Source organism: Monoraphidium neglectum (assembly GCF_000611645.1).
Source record: "Monoraphidium neglectum strain SAG 48.87 unplaced genomic scaffold scaffold01177, whole genome shotgun sequence".
Taxonomy (NCBI): Eukaryota; Viridiplantae; Chlorophyta; class Chlorophyceae; order Sphaeropleales; family Selenastraceae; genus Monoraphidium; species Monoraphidium neglectum.
The window spans coordinates 645-15,701 of NW_014012451.1; the positions used below are offsets into that span (position 1 = coordinate 645).

The window sequence follows — 15,057 nt, forward strand, 5'->3', positions numbered from 1 at the left end:
CGCGGCGGATTCCGCTCGTCTGGCTTGCAGGAGGGTGATCAGAGCGACTGGCCGAGCCACTGGCCCCGGCAATGAGGCTTCTGCGTTGCTTCGGGACGCCCCCGCCCCCCATCGGGCGCTAGGCCTCACCTTCAGATCGGCCGCTATCTTCCTGATGTTGTCGGCGTACGTCTCAGGCGGCACATACATGAACCCCCTGGACGGAAGAGACAAATGGACCAGATCGGACTGTGGGCTTATCCTGTGGACTGCGCACTGGAAATGTGCCCCAGACCCCCCAAAAAACAGTAGATTCGACTGAAAATGATACAGCAGGTTTGATTGTTTGGTCTGAATCCGGAGCCCGTCAGCAGCGCCGAAGACCCCGCGCCAAAGGTGTCTCACTGGGGCCCGTCGGGGGTGGCGGCGTCGTTGGTGCCGAACCACACCACGGCCAGCAGTGTCCTGCCAAGGTCTATGGTCTCCAGGATCTCTGGGAGGATCTCCAGGCCCTGCTTGCTGGTGTAGCCGCCAAAGCCGCGGTTGATAACGTCAGCCTGCGAGGATGGCGAGTAGCAAGAGGTGGGAGATGTGTGTGTGTGTGTGTGTGTGTGTGTGTGTGTGTGTGCGTGTGCGTGTGTGTGCGTGTGTGTGCTTGCGCTTGTTCAGGACGCGCCCAAAGCCCAAAGTTGGGAGCGCACGCATGCTCCGCACGTGTTGGGTGGTCAGCATGTGTGTGTGAGAGTCGAGGTGCGGGCGGTTCGGTCACGATTGAGGATATGACCGGGGCAGAATTGTACCCCGCCATCACTGAGCACCCCACGCTCCTCGGGCAGCTTTGACGCAGGCGGGCCGCGCCCTTGCGGCGTGCGCCCAGTGAATTGACACGGCCGCTCACCCTACGTTTGTAGCGGTCCGCCAGAGCATTAGACCAGCCGCTCGCAGGGCTGGTGCCCAGCTCAGTCAGGCTGTCGCCAAACTGCACATTGGTGGGGCAGTTTGCGGTGGGTCCGGGGGGGGGGGGGGCGGGGACTTGGGGTGATGAAAGCACGACCGATGGGCACGGATCAAGGGATGATTGGGAGAGGCTGCTGCATGCAAAGGAGGGCCAAAATGTGTGCGTGGTGCCAGGCCGAGAGTGTGTGCCGCAAGGACTGCAGTGTGCAGCCGGGCCACCGCTTCTGCTGCGTCGCAGCTCCGTGCGAAGCGGCACCGGGTAGGGGATTGGCCCAAGCGCAGGGCCCGTCGCACCAGCAGGATGTTGGACCTATGCCAAGTGTGCGCCGGCGGCACCGCCCGCTTCTGGCCAGGCGGGAGCCTTGCCAGGCTTTCGTCGGGCACAAACCGCCCGACCCCCTGCAGCGCCTGCTGCGGCTGCTGGTTCGCAGGCGCCTGCGGGCTCGGAATGGCCGCCGTCCGCGTCTGCGCGTAGATTGGCTGCAGCAGGGCTACCGCGACCAGCACCGTCGCCGCGACGACCGCGGTTCGCGCCCACACGTGCGGGGTGGCCGGGCCGTGCGTGCAGCTGCGGCGAGCTGTGGCGTGCACTGCCAGTGGCCCCGCAACGCAGGGACTGCCGACCGGGGCCATCTTATTAATGAAACTTATGCTGCACAGCCAACACCGGTCGTCGAACGCGCCGTCCCGTCGGGTGGGCGACGTTTTCAAACGGGCTCCAGTGATCAAATACGGGCACGCGTCCAGCCCCCTATTTTATGTACATACTGAATGCTCCTAGCGTATGTAGGACATTGTGCATCTACGATATCACCCACGCGTTCTTTGACCTGACCTGAAAAGACACCCACGCGTTTCCAGGTCAGGTGCAGGCATCCCGGGCCCGTTACCTACAGCGTCGTGCAATTAACACCCAGGCACCGGCACAGCGCATCGCACGTGGCTACCGGAGGGGAGGGGCTTGAAGTGGCAAGCTTGGTCTCTGCACGCAGCTGCGCAGGCACGGTGAGCGCGGCCAAATCGCAACGGCGCGGCGCTGCACGCCCAAAGGGGTTGGGCTTGAGCACACGGCGCCGTCTAAAATCCATCGGCGCTGCCTGCTTGCTGTGGTGTTGTGCATGCGCTGGGTGAGAAGCACTGCTGTCACGGCAGGGCGCGACACAGAGGTCTGGGCTCAAAAACAGCACTACGAGTGTGCGAGCGCGTCTTTGCCTTTTCTCTTCTTCGCTGTAAAGGGTCCCATTGTCACTCGTACCAGTAGCAGGCGGCTGCTAAGGCCGTGGCAGCGATGACGGGCGCTAGGTGGGCCCTATTGGTCCTGATGGCGGTCTGCACCCTGGCTGCTTCGGGCGTGCAAGGTGACCATGCGGAATGCGGGTTTGGGGGGCAGGGAGGGGGTGAGGCTGACAGGTTGATGCATAACCTCAGTGGAGCATCAATTGCGAGCTGCGAGAAGCCGACACCGCACGGGGCCGCAGCCGTCGATTCCGCGTCGTGTTGGCAACAATTGGGTCAAGCCAGCAGACCCGTTCAACCCATCCACTGATGCGCCTCGCACCCACGCCTTCCCCTCTCTCACCGCCACGCTTTGAACATCAGCCGCCAGCAGAGAATCCTCCCCCGCTGTTGATGGTGCCTACAGTTTGTTCAGGCCCATGATCCTGCTGCTGGGCGACTCTATCACCGAGTTTGGCGGGCAGGACGGCGGCTGGCAGCAGCTGCTGACGCGGGACTACATCAGGAAGGTGAGCAGGCACAGCTACTTGGAAGGCTCATGCATGCAAGAGGGCGGTGGAGCTGGTGGGAGGGCGGGAGTGGCGAATGCGGCCGCAACAAACTCGGAGCTTGTGCAACAGCGTACGTCTCTCTCAAAAGCTGGTGAGGTGCTCACAGTGCGAGCGAGCACTCCCTCGAAAGTGCAACTCGTGCTGACTGCTGCTTAGCGTGGTTGAGGCGGACAATTGCTGGTATTGCAAACAACCGCTCACCCCTCGCTCTCCCAGGCTGACATCATCAACAGGGGTTTTGGCGGCTACAACTCCCGTTGGGGCACTTTCCTGGTTGACGACATTTTCACCTCCTTTGGCAGCAGCCGCATCAAGCTAGCAACCGTCTGCTTTGGCGCCAACGACGCGGCAGCGCCCGAGCTGTCCGCGTGAGCCCCTGGTGATGTAGGCAGGCCGTGCTGACTATGGGCTTGAACCAAGCTGTCCAAGTGGTGTGTGTGTTCATGTGTGCGTGCGTGCGCGCACACACGCATGTGTGTGTATGTGTGCGCGGTGAGGTGGCATTGAACATTCGGCGTGGCTGCTGCTGTAGCTCATTGAACATCACAACAACTGACACCAGGCTGTTCCTTGGTGGTGATTGCAAAATCCTCAACACCCAGGGGCTACCTCTCTGTTCCTGTCGAAGAGTACAGTGCCAACCTCAGGTGCGGATGTGGCGGTCTTGTCCCACACACACAGCAAAATCCGACTGTGGTGTTTGACTGCAATGATTCCAGCCAAGAGGTGTACTCTGAGGGCGGACTCACAACCTACTATGGCTTTGTGCCTGCCTACACAACCCCGCAGGGCCATCATATCAAAGCTGAAGTCCAAGGGCGTTGAGCGGATCATAGTCATGTCCCCGCCCCCTGTTGATGACACCAATCCCCGCTACAAGGTGGGGCCCTGAGAACAAATGCTTTTCAGCCCAGCAATACGCCCTGCATCACTTCACCTTCGCATGGTAAGCGCGTCAAGCCAAACAGTCTCTCTCATGTTGCAGGTGGAACCCAAGGATTGCTTTGGATTGCCATGGCTGGCGCTCATGCCGGGAGCTTATGTGCTTGCCTCGCGTCATCACCGCTCGTGTGCTCGCAGGACGGCTCTCGCTCAACCGAGCGCGTCAAGCCATACGCAGACGCGGCGGTGGCGGTGGCTCGGGACCTTGGGCTGCCGTTTGTGGACCTGTTCAATAAAATCCAGGTCGGCTGAGAACAACCACCAATGATGACAGGGTGGTGGCAAGGGGGAGGCTGCACACCGCAGCGACACACGTCTTGCTGCTCGCATATGCAGAAATAGCCGCGCGAGGCCATGCCGCCGCGCCAGCGCTGCCGTTCATGGAAAGCAGAGGTTCTGTGGCGCGGATGCACTCCCCCACAGACATGCCTCCTCTTGCAAACCCCGAACTTGCCCCTCCTTGGCAGATGGAGCACGGCTGGCGCAAGAAGATAATGACCTACGATGGACTCCACATGAGTCGTGAGGGTAACCGATTCATACACGACAACTTGCAGTGGGTGGTCAGCGATTCGTACTCCGAGATGCAGCCCAGCCACCTTCCCCTGCATTTCCCGCTGTACAGCAAAGTCGATGCGGAGCACCCAGAGGAGACGTTTGACTCCCTTTACGGGTACAAGGTCGACCGCGGCCTCCCCAGGGACGCATCGCTGCCTGCGGCCGTGCATTCAGAGACAGCAGATGCGCCTTCCAAGGTCGCGGGGCCGGCCGTGCCCAGCTCAGCGGCCGAAGGCAAAGGGGCAGGCGGCGGCAAGGGGGAGGACGAGAAAACTGACGATGTCATCAGCAGCTCTGGCGATGTGCTTGAGGCGGGCAAGGGGCTGAAAGCTCGGCGCATGCTCGCCAAGTGAAATGCGGATGATGTCCGTCTCTGTGGTGCATCACGCAGAGAGTGGAGGGACTTGGGCGCATGCCAGCGAGCAGGAAATGCTGTGCCATGTAGCTGAAGGTTTCACTTATTTCACTATTGCTTCCACATTCCAGAGCGAACAATGCTTCCGCGTGCAGTGCAGAGCACACCTGCCTTGCAGGGCGGCCCCCTCCCCCTTTCACCTGTGAATGCAGCTTGCGTGCTTCTCCTGTGTCGAGGTCTCTTTGATGCCCATCTCATCGCATTACTTGCGATCAGATCCAATCAAAACATGATACCTGTCAATTTGGAGGTTGCAGAGGCGAGGCAGGCACGCACCGCGCATAGTCACTGCTGAAAGACGCAGTCAGTGCTAGCTGTGGATGCAGCAGTGCGTCACCACGGCACAGCAATGTGTCCCCCTCTCTGCAACTTGGTGCATCTCGTCTGAGCAGATGACAAAACGCTGCGGGGAAATAAAACGGTTCGTTTGATTGATTGCGTCGTCCTTCATTGAAACCACTCTACCCTTTTTGGACTGGCACTGCCGCAATCCCTCACTTGGCCTGCCTGTCACTAAACTGGCTTCTAGGCGGCTGCTGCTTTACTGCGCTGCCCCGAAGCATGATCTTGAGCTTTGTGCCGTCGGTTCCTTGTGCTGTCTTGTGGAACATGCCCACCAAATAATGGCTTGGCTCTCTCCAACAGTCCTTGGAGTTGGTCTGCAGCTCGATCCTATTCAGCAGCTGATCAGCCGGTCCTGACTCATCATTGGGCACAGAAAATTAACGTTTTCTCAGACGGGAGCAGCTTTGATCATGCCTGGTGAACACGGGGTCAAACCGCTAAAACAAAGTGCGGGCGTGCCGAGTGTAGTTGGGCCAGCATCCATCCCAGACTAAGATCAGAATCACAGCGACACGCATTGATGCAGTTGAGTATGCACATAGAAGGGCACTTTTTGTGCATGTGCAAGGTGTACATTGGCAACAGCAATGCGTGACCACATGCATCTGCACACAGCAACCTGCAGGTGCCAATGGCAGCAATACAGATCTTGCAGCAGAGCCATCATCCAGTTTGCTTCAACCCTGCTACCACCTATCCCGCCACGACAGCTGCACCAATGCCATGTAGCCGCTGTACACTAAGCAGGACCGCCGCTGGCCAAAAAAATCAACACGGTCACCGCGAGCCGCCCTCGGGGTTCTCAAATTCAGCCGCAATGGTGAGGGCCTCGGCCCACCGTGCGAACTTCCACTGAGGTGGTTGAGGGGGTTGTGAGCATCATGCGTGATTGCGAGTGTCGTCAACGGGCAGGAACAAGGCAGTGAGACAAGAGTACGAGGGAGCGTAGACATTCGGTTGATAATTGGAAGGGGTGAGGGCTGAACGGGCTGGCAGCTGTCCAATCAACAGGCGTGTTGCGTGTGCCTTGCTGACATGCAAGCACGCCCGCCGTCGGCCTCCGCTTCAGTGTTCCTGCACGGACGCAGCCTCGGGAAGCTCACAAGCCAGGGGGGGTCACATCGCCCTCAAATCCGCCCCAGATCACACCTGCGCGAGGTCCTTGATGGTCTTGATGCGCAGCTGGGCCAGCGTCGTGTCGCTCCTGGGGAGGGGAGGGCGCAAGGCGCTGAGCTATCGTGCGCGCGCCCAGGCAGCGCAGATCTCGGCTGCAGCATCCTAGACGGCTGCAGCAGGGTGGCCTATTGCGCGCGATCGCCATCACCCTGCCTTGCCTCTGCTCGTCTGAGGCCACCCACTGGCTCAAGCTGGGGTGGGTCGTCGTCAGGGCAAGAGGGGGCTTGCGGAAGTGCGTGTGCGAGGCGCTGTGGGTGGGTGCGGGCAACCATCGCGCACCACTGGGCGAGGCCCTGCAGCGCCGAGGGCGGCGCATCCAGCAGCTCCTGGAAGCTGCAGGGTTGGATCAAGGTGGGCAGCAACGCGCGCAAAACGGCAAGTCACCACGTCAGCATGAGAGGGTACAAATGCAAGGGCCAATGCAGGAAGGCTGTTGACCAGCTGGCTCCCCGAAGACGGGGTGCATCGCGCCCAGGGCGGCAAGGCGCAACTGCACAAAGTGAAAAACCTGATGTGGGCATGAACATCGCCAAACCCTGCCCCACCTGTAGTTCTCAAACGCCTTGTCCACGCCGCTGTTGATGTTGGCGCCGCTGCCCTCAAGACGCTTGCCGGCCACCTGCTTGATGGAGGGGGTGCTCTGGGTGACCACCGTGGGGCTCGCCGCGAGACAGGGACCGGGCGAGAAAACGCGCAGGGTGCGGCCAGCGCTGCCTGTCTTTGCTGCTGCGTGACCCAGGGTGAGCTGCCAAGCCCATCAGTACGTGTCAGGTTTGCATGCACCCAGCAGCTGACACCGCCACCCCTCTGTATACATATGCAGACACAGTAACGCATGAGGGTGTGCAAGGCCGACCGCGCACCTCTGTGTCTGCCAGCACCAAGATGGCCTTCGCGAGGCGGTAATGCTTCCACGTCCCCAACGCTTCGATAGTTTTCACATTCAGGGCTGAGAAGGTTGTTCAAGCGCAACAGAGTGGACGATGCATGCGTCCTGGGTGAGGTGCACGCGGGGGCGAGGGGGCAAGGCGCCAATGCGCACCTGCGCGGCGGCACACTGCATGCACTCCGGCTGTCAGCTCAAGGGGGGGGGAGAGTGTCAGGTGGACGGATGCCATGCGTACGAGGTTTCAGGCACTTGTACTTCATCTCAGGGATCTGGTGGGCTGGAAGAATCCAGGGCCGCAGGCACCGCTCGGCTGCGGGCAGCGCACCTCCCAGCATGTCGTCGGCCGCGCCCTCCTTGAGGCCTTGAAGGGCGCCCGGGGTCAGCTTGATGATCTCCCTGGGGCGTGAGGATGGTTGTGGGGAGCTGAAGCAGGGATCACAGGGGAGGAGGGGATGCGGATGACCGACAGATGGGTCGGCCGCTGGGCTCGCTTCATGCGGCGTTGCTGAGAAGGTGGAGGTTGAGCATGGCAGCAGCGGTCATAGCCGGCGAGGGCTGAGTTATGGGGGGTGGGCGTGCACGCATGGCTGATGAGCATGCCCGATGCATCACGTCATACTCTGCGGCAGCCGTCGCCGCCGCCGACATCCCCTCGTTGATGTCCCATTTGCATGAGGTTGGGATGAGATTCGACACAATCCACCGACCTGAGTGCCTTGCCTTCGTGCGCCTTGTCCACGCAGTTAGCCAGGTTGAGGGTCGGCACCGACGGCGTTGCCATTGCCATGCATCGCAACGGCGCCTGCCTGGGAGGCGAGGGGCGACGGCGTCAAGCACGGGCTGTACCGGTAGGCGGCATTGCATGTTGGTGACTTGGACAGCAGAGCGGCGGGTCGCGCTGCGTGGGGAGGGCCTACCTGGACAGGTAGCGCGCACAGGACGCACGTACGCCCGAGCTTGAAAGCATCATGGTGAGACCGCGGCGCAAGACTTGTCGCAGGCCAATCCAGATCTCGAAGCGAAGGCTCCGGGCGCTGGTGAAGGAGATGAATCTTAGTCGATTGAGACTTCAATGGCACAACTCACCTTTGTCTTTGATGCACCAATGCGATCCTGCCTGTGATTCATGGGCATTGGTGGCTGCACCAGCACCAACTGCTGCCCGGGTGACGGCAGGTGGTCATGATGGCCATCGGTGCGGCAGCGCAGAACTTGCAAATGAATACGCCTATAAGAGCCTGAAAATAGTCAGCTATGTGCAGTGGAGGCTGCAGAAGTGGGGGTCGGCCGCCATTGCAGCAGCACCACTGGGGTGGCTGCTCATCAAAACAATGAACGTCCGATCCCATGTGGAGTCTGGATGGCTCCGGAAGCGGGCAACTTTGGAAGCTGTTATAATGAAAGTCCCATTAAACCCCATCCTATCCTGACGTAGCATCATGGCAGGGGCCGTGTGGGTATGCTCAGCCAATCGTGTCATCAAAAATGCGCAGTTGGTCACCATGCCGATTCTGCAATGTGCCCGTGCATACTGAGGACGTGCCTAAGGGCAGCAGGCAGAACTACAATCATTTTAAGTGATAACCCCCCATTTCACTGACACTCAACTTGATCTAGAACAACACCTCAGAATATCTGCTGAGTTGTCCGCATCAGATGCATTTGAAGGTGTGATGTTGTTGCAGCACCACTGGATACACAGCGTGCACATCCCAGCAGGGGCAAGAACCAGGCTGCGCCGCTTGCTGTCGGGCGCCAACATCCTGATGCCCTCCAGAAAGCTGATGCAGGAGGGGGCAGGGAGCCTTTGATGGTGCCCATGTGAAAGGCTGGTCAAATGGGTGATGATTGGTGGCAGCAACATCTGAATGGGAGCCCATGAGTTCCCGCTCCCTTCCCTCTCTCGATTATGATGCTGGGCTGGGGGGTCAACACCCCCTCACCCAAGGCCTTGACCACACAACACGGGCTCATGGCGTGGCGCGGGCGGCCTGCGCCGCGGTGCGACCTGCCCCCCCTCTCCTGCCATCCCACCAGGCCCGTGTTCCTGCCTCCCATCCTAGGGGGCCCCTGAAGATGCTGCCGTGAGGGTACAGCGTGCCCCGTAAACCCTTCACCCTGAACAAGGCAATCTTGGCATCACTTGTTTTCAGTGCTCCCTTGCCCGTACATGATTTCCAGGGGCGCCTGGTCACACTGTCACTGGTGAGATACCGTAGAACAGCAACCAGCCTGACTCAACCGACACGCAGCGCTGCCGACATCAAGTACAGTAGGGCGCATCTAAAATGTATGAGTGACCTATTTGTAAGAAGTGGACGCTGGCCAGGATCGGTCGAAGGTTTTCGCAGATCTACAGTAGTCGCGTGCAACACCACTTGCCTTGCGCTGTAATATGAAGTACAAACAAGAAGCCGATTGATTGGGACGCGCAGCGCTTGTGCGATTCGCAGGCGAACGTGCTCCTGCAGCAGCAATGCGCCGCGGCGTGCAGCAGATCGTGGGCCCGCAGGCTCGCAGGCTCGCCGCTGCGCTGACCGAGGGCCAGGCCAACGCCACAGGTCTGTAGCCACTCTGTAGCGAGCGTGTCACCTGCGCAGCTCGTGCCGCGCGTGCCCTTTGCCCCGTTTCGGCGCCATCTTCAACAAGCAGTCCCCTGTGTACCAAATGCCGTGAGCCCCGGCCGTTGCCGGGCCACACAGTCCCGCGCTTTGCTGCACTCACCCCTCTTGGCGCGCAGGCATAAGCAAGGCTCGCGCCGCCTCAACCGCTGCCAAGCCCCCGGCTGCTGCGACGAGCGCGGCTCCCCAGCCGCCCGCAGCGGCAAACGCCGTCACCAATGGCGGTAGCAGTGGCGGCGGCGGCGGCGGCGGCGGCAGCGGCGGCGGAAGCGCGGGTGTGCTGCTGTTCGGCGTGATTGCGGGTGCAGGGGGGTTCTACGCATACGACAGAGAGAAGACCCCGCTGGAAAATGCAGCGGCGCTCAAGGCGCGCGCAGCGGCGCTCCCAGAACGCCTCTCATCAATGCTGAACGGCCGCGGCGGCAGCAGCGACGGCGGGGACAAGCCGCCGCAGGACGCGGGGCCTGCGGGCGCCTTGCAGCACAGGGACTCGGACGACTTTGTGGCGCTACCAAGCGGGGCGCAGCCGGGCCACGATAATGATGGGGCGGGCAACGAGGACGCGGCGGCGCGGAGGCTGGAAGATGACTCGCTCTCTGCAGCGGCGGACGAGTTCCCCGGATCCGTCCCGCCGGCTGCCTCGGAGTCAACCCCGCCGGCTGCCCCGGGCGCAACCGCGACGGCTGCCTCGGACGCGGACGCTGGCGGAAAGGAGGAGCGTGGCTCGGAGACCGAGGGTGCCGTGGCGCCGGCAGACGGGGGCGAGGTGCCGGGGGTGCAGATTGACGCGGCGCCCATAGAGGAGTTGCTGAGGGAGGTCTATGCCGGCACCGCCGCAGCTGGTGGCGCTGTGTCTTTCGCAGCAAGCGCGGCTGCGGGCGCCGCCACCTCTGCGGCAGAGGAGGCCGCCCACGCAGCGGCTGCAGCGGTCGCGGCGGCGATGGACGCTGCGGCCGCGGCTGCGGCTGCGGCGGCGCCAGCAGGGGATGCGCCCGGGGGCGAGGCGCAGGGGCAGCGGCGCAGTGCGGGGCCAACGGCTAGGGAGGCAGGGAGCGAGGCGGCGGCTGCCGCAAGGGCTTGGCTGCCCAAGAGCATGGGCGGAGAAGAGCAGGTGAGGGCCGCCCCTGCCCTCCTTTGTCAGGGCTGGTCAGGAGTAGAATCAGGATCACAGCGCACCGCGATCGCCCACCTTTGGAGCCCCACGCTCTCTTGGAACTGGAGTTTGGAGCATCCAGTTGTGCGACTGAGGTTCAGGTGGCTACCCTGCAACGTTCGAAGCGGGCGTGCAGGAAGGCCCAAGTCAGGGGCAAATGCATGGTGCAGGGCCAGCCGCCCGCATTGCTCCGTCGCCACACTTTCAACAACACCGCATGGCTGGGCTGGATGCTTCCCCGCGCACGCTCATACACAGGAACTGACCCCGTCAGCCCTCCTGGCCGCCGCCTCGGCCGCGGGCTACGGGCCGAAGGACGACTGGTCGGCAGCTGCCGCCCAGCTGCGTCAGGCGACGGTGGATGCTGATGCGATGACTCTCGTTCTACAGGTGGGATGCGCCTCGTCTCGTAAGGCCGTGACTGTCTGTTTATGATGGCCATCGCCGCTTGCACCCCACAGAATGGTGGCCTCATGCGCGTGCAGCCCGTCCTAGCAGTCAGGGCTGCGTGCCACAACGGCATGCGCCCTCATACTTTTCGCGAGTGTGATTTGTGAGGGCGGCGTGTGCCGGCACCACCTTCGTGGCCTGTGCGTGCAACCCCTCGTCTGCTGCCGCAGGGGCTTCTGCAGAAGCAGCAGCAGCTGGAGGCCGCGCTGGCGCAGGAGCGAGCGGCGCGCGCAGAGACCGGGTCTGAGGCGGAGCGGCAGGTAACGCACGGCTGACATGTGTATCAACGCGCTTGGCCCAAAGTACCACTTGCTGCGCAGCCTTGAACATGTGTGCCTGCTGGAGGCTTGGTGGACCAGCTCCAGCTGGTGCAAGACGTACGTTGATCCCCGCACCCGCTTTGCGGGTCTGCACGCGCGTGACCGGCACCTCAAGCTGCATTCCCACCCACGGCCTCTTCTCATCCACCCATCACCTTGACTCACCCCCCCAGGCTCAGGCCCTGTCTCACAAGTTCAAAGCCCTCCTGGCACAGCAGCAGCGCACACATGATGACATCCGCGCAGCAGCGGTGAGTTCATGCCCCACTGGCGCATTGGCCCCACAGACACAGATAATTCAAGGTGATTTGGAAGCTCAGGGGTACGATCGCAGCTTGCCAAAATGTGCGCTTGCAAACATCCCACTGCTCATAGGTTCACGCAGCAGAGGAGAGGGTGGCAGCGGATGCTGCGCGGCACCAGGTGGGTGGGGCCTCGACAGTCGCAGGCACTCACGGGACCAACTTCAGAAAGGGCCGACGGTGGGACCCACCCGCTATCTGCGCAGCGTCAGAGGCCGGGGTTGCGACTTGAACTGCTTTATGTGTGCAGGCGCCCAAGCATGAGCGGCATGCGGTCTTGCACTCGATAGATTGTCTTGCACTGTGGCTCCTCCGCTTTGCGCGCCTTCAGCGTGCTGGTCCGGGTGCACCGGTGGGCGGCGTGCAGCCATCAGATATGTGCATCCACACCCTCACCCCCCCCCCCCTTCCGGACCCCTTCCTCCCGCGATCATGGGCAGACTGCGGAGAGGCTGGAGCGCAGCAAGTCCCTGGATGCTGTGCGGGACCAGGTGCGGCCGGCAGCCTTGCCAGACAGCATTGGACGCCTTGTTTTGCTGTTTGGGCACACGTACTGCTTGCAGCACTCAATAAACTCTACATTCTCGCGCCAAACACGCACCTAGAGCCAACAGCAGGCGAATTGCAACGGCAGTTTCACCGTACAACCAGGCTCGCCAACCGGATGCTGCACCCCTGCTAAATCCCAATTGTTCAACTTCAACCCCATGCCTCCGTTGTTTCTGCACGTGCATACTCATGGCACCCGCTGTTGCTCTTGACTTGCCATGCCGCAGGTCAACACTCTGGGAATTGCCCTCGCGCGCCGCAGCGAAGAGGCGCAAGCCGCCTCTACTGCCCACAAGGCGGCCCTGGGGGCGCTGGCCCTGGCGCGTGCCCTGGAGGAGGGGGCCCCGCTCAAGCCGGAGCTGGGGGTGGGTCCCAGATTAGGGAGCGGTGGGGATGCGCAGCACGCATGACACGTTGACACTCCACGTCCCTATGATATGCAGGCAGGCTTGGCTGAGGAAGCACGTGCGCGTCATTGCTCTTGCCACTGGCCCTGGTTGTTGTGGATGCACACGCTTGGTTGCCATTCGCGCTGACCAGAAACTGTGGCGGTCTCTTGGCTTGACATCGTCGTCGTCTGAAGCTGCACAACCCTTCTCTTTCGTGTGCCCTTTTCACTCTGAGCAGGCTCTGGAGGCGGCCGGCATCATCGACCCAGTGGTTTCAGCCGTGGCCAGCTCTTTGCCGTCGTCAGCCTCGGCCGCGGGTAACCGGGGATTTGCGGCCACGCGTGGGCGCACGTGCCGGGCACAGCAGCTGGATTGGTCCCCCTTTACTTTGCTACAAGCAGCATTGAATGGGCGAGGGGGCGTGAGTCGAATACGCTGACTTGCCGCATTGTTATGCCCAGTCAGCACAACTACTCATCCCACACCCTTGGGCTCCCTCGCTTCTCGCTGTCAACCTGTGCACCACCTCACCCCTTTGCGCAAGCAGGACTCCCTGCCTTCGGGCAGCTAGAGCAGCGGTTTGAGAAGGTTGCAAAGTAGGTTGGAGCGCATTGCTAGATGGGGCGGGCCCCATGTCCAACCTCGGCTGTCATGGCACCCACATCGTGCGAGGGGTGCGGTGCAAGAACCCATTCTACCGCACATTCTTGATTGATTTCTCAACCATATTGCGTGTACAACCTTTGACCACAAACACACATCACGTTTGTGTCGTGTACACCGCCTCCCCCGTCGGCAGGCTCACACGGCAGCTGTCCTACTTCCCGCCCAACAGTGGCGGCGGTCCTCTGTCTTACGCCGTAGCTGGCGCTGCGGCTACGCTCAAGGTGGACGTGGGTCATGACGGCGGGTTGGGAGTGGACTCGCACATCGCAGAGGTGGGTGACATGTGTCGTGGCACAATCGACCGCCAGCGCTCCTGGTGCACATCCACTCCCGCTTATCTTGCACGCGTTGCCATTTGGGGCTGGCCGCTTGAACACCCAATGTATGTGCCTCCAGTTGTCCTAGCCTGCAGATCGATGCATCACACACATGACACCATGCAACCCCTCTCCACCTCCACGCCACATCAATGTTGCGTCAGGCACGCTTCCACTTGCGTGCTAAAAACCTGCTTGCTGCAGCGGACGCTCTATCTGCGGCAGCTGCTGGCAGCGAGGCGGCGGGGGCCGTGCAAGGCTGGGTGGATGACGCGCGTGCCCGGGCCCTAGCAGACCAGAATGCACGGCTGCTACAGGCACATGCCATGTCGACGGCGGTGGCGCTAGCTTGATAGCAAGTGTGGTAATCAGTCGCAAATCATTTGTACAGACATGAGAACCATGCCCTGCTTTGATCGCTCGCGTGTTGTGCATGGGTCCCTGCTTTTGCGCGTGGTGCCGGGCTCCCCCCTCTGCCCCGAACGACGTTGAGGTTGGGGGGAGAATTGCGGCGTTGTGGCTTGGAAGACGGCGGTTTCTTGGGGTTTCCCGCGGCCGCAGCCCTGCCTAGTACCTGTGTGTCTGCCTGATCCTTGCTCTCAGTGACTGGCCACAAGCTCTAAGTCTGGTTTTTGGTAACAAACGCAAAGCAAAGATGCCACGCACTCGAGAGTGAGCAGTGGCCATATTGATTGCAAGTGATTTCAACGAGGCCCTTGTCTGAAGCCGACCCTGTTCTTGATTGGCCCGGGGTTTCTGTATGGGTGGGTGGTGCGCCCCCCCGAGCTGCGGTCGCTGTGGCCGTGTGCGTTCTGCGGGTTGGCGCGCCCGGTGCCCTGCTTTGATCGCTCGCGTCTTATGCATGGGTCCCCGCGTTTGCCCGTGGTGCCGGGCTGCCGCCCTCTGCTCCAAACGACTTTGAGGTTGGGGGAAGGGTTGCGGCGTTGTGGCTTGGAAGATGGCCCTCCACTCACAGCCGCCGTTTGGCTGTTGGGGGACTCGGGTGCATGGCGGCCGCAACGGGCCCATGCAGGCCTTTGACGCAGCCTTCGCACCGCCATGCTCTCGTCGGTCTGGGGGCTGCGCACACGCAGGCTCGCCACGCCGCGGGCTTGCAATTTGCCCCCACTGATGTGGGCCGGGACTTCACTGCGGCCATGCGGCGCCTCGTGCGCGCCGACTGGCTGCGAGCTACGACGGACATCACCGACATGCAGGGCGTGCGGCAGAGCTGATTCCCCG

The 15,057-nt window shown here is 61.8% G+C and overlaps 4 protein-coding genes across 4 annotated transcripts; 2 read left to right on the forward strand and 2 right to left on the reverse strand.

Annotated features, from left to right (window-relative positions):
• Positions 1–380: 380 nt before the first annotated feature.
• Positions 381–1,569, reverse strand: MNEG_6922 (hypothetical protein; the record flags this gene model as incomplete). The annotated part of the gene is made up of 3 exons (XM_014044602.1): positions 381–536; positions 878–958; positions 1,231–1,569. The coding sequence occupies 3 exons, from the start codon at positions 1,567–1,569 to the stop codon at positions 381–383; spliced, it is 576 nt and encodes a 191-aa protein (XP_013900056.1).
• A 1,022-nt stretch (positions 1,570–2,591) lies between these two features.
• MNEG_6923 (hypothetical protein) lies at positions 2,592–4,576 on the forward strand (the record flags this gene model as incomplete). Its single annotated transcript, XM_014044603.1, has 6 exons — positions 2,592–2,681; positions 2,940–3,091; positions 3,326–3,370; positions 3,513–3,603; positions 3,804–3,908; positions 4,223–4,576. The coding sequence occupies 6 exons, from the start codon at positions 2,592–2,594 to the stop codon at positions 4,574–4,576; spliced, it is 837 nt and encodes a 278-aa protein (XP_013900057.1).
• Positions 4,577–5,760: 1,184 nt separating this feature from the next.
• On the reverse strand, positions 5,761–8,018 carry MNEG_6924 (hypothetical protein; the record flags this gene model as incomplete). The annotated part of the gene is made up of 8 exons (XM_014044604.1): positions 5,761–5,835; positions 6,133–6,187; positions 6,439–6,492; positions 6,705–6,778; positions 7,023–7,108; positions 7,374–7,444; positions 7,756–7,854; positions 7,966–8,018. The coding sequence occupies 8 exons, from the start codon at positions 8,016–8,018 to the stop codon at positions 5,761–5,763; spliced, it is 567 nt and encodes a 188-aa protein (XP_013900058.1).
• Positions 8,019–9,524: 1,506 nt separating this feature from the next.
• On the forward strand, positions 9,525–13,903 carry MNEG_6925 (hypothetical protein; the record flags this gene model as incomplete). Its single annotated transcript, XM_014044605.1, has 12 exons — positions 9,525–9,609; positions 9,789–10,780; positions 11,081–11,212; positions 11,443–11,532; positions 11,766–11,843; positions 11,968–12,015; positions 12,335–12,385; positions 12,671–12,808; positions 13,071–13,173; positions 13,380–13,428; positions 13,632–13,770; positions 13,895–13,903. The coding sequence occupies 12 exons, from the start codon at positions 9,525–9,527 to the stop codon at positions 13,901–13,903; spliced, it is 1,914 nt and encodes a 637-aa protein (XP_013900059.1).
• Between the last annotated feature and the right edge of the window lie 1,154 nt (positions 13,904–15,057).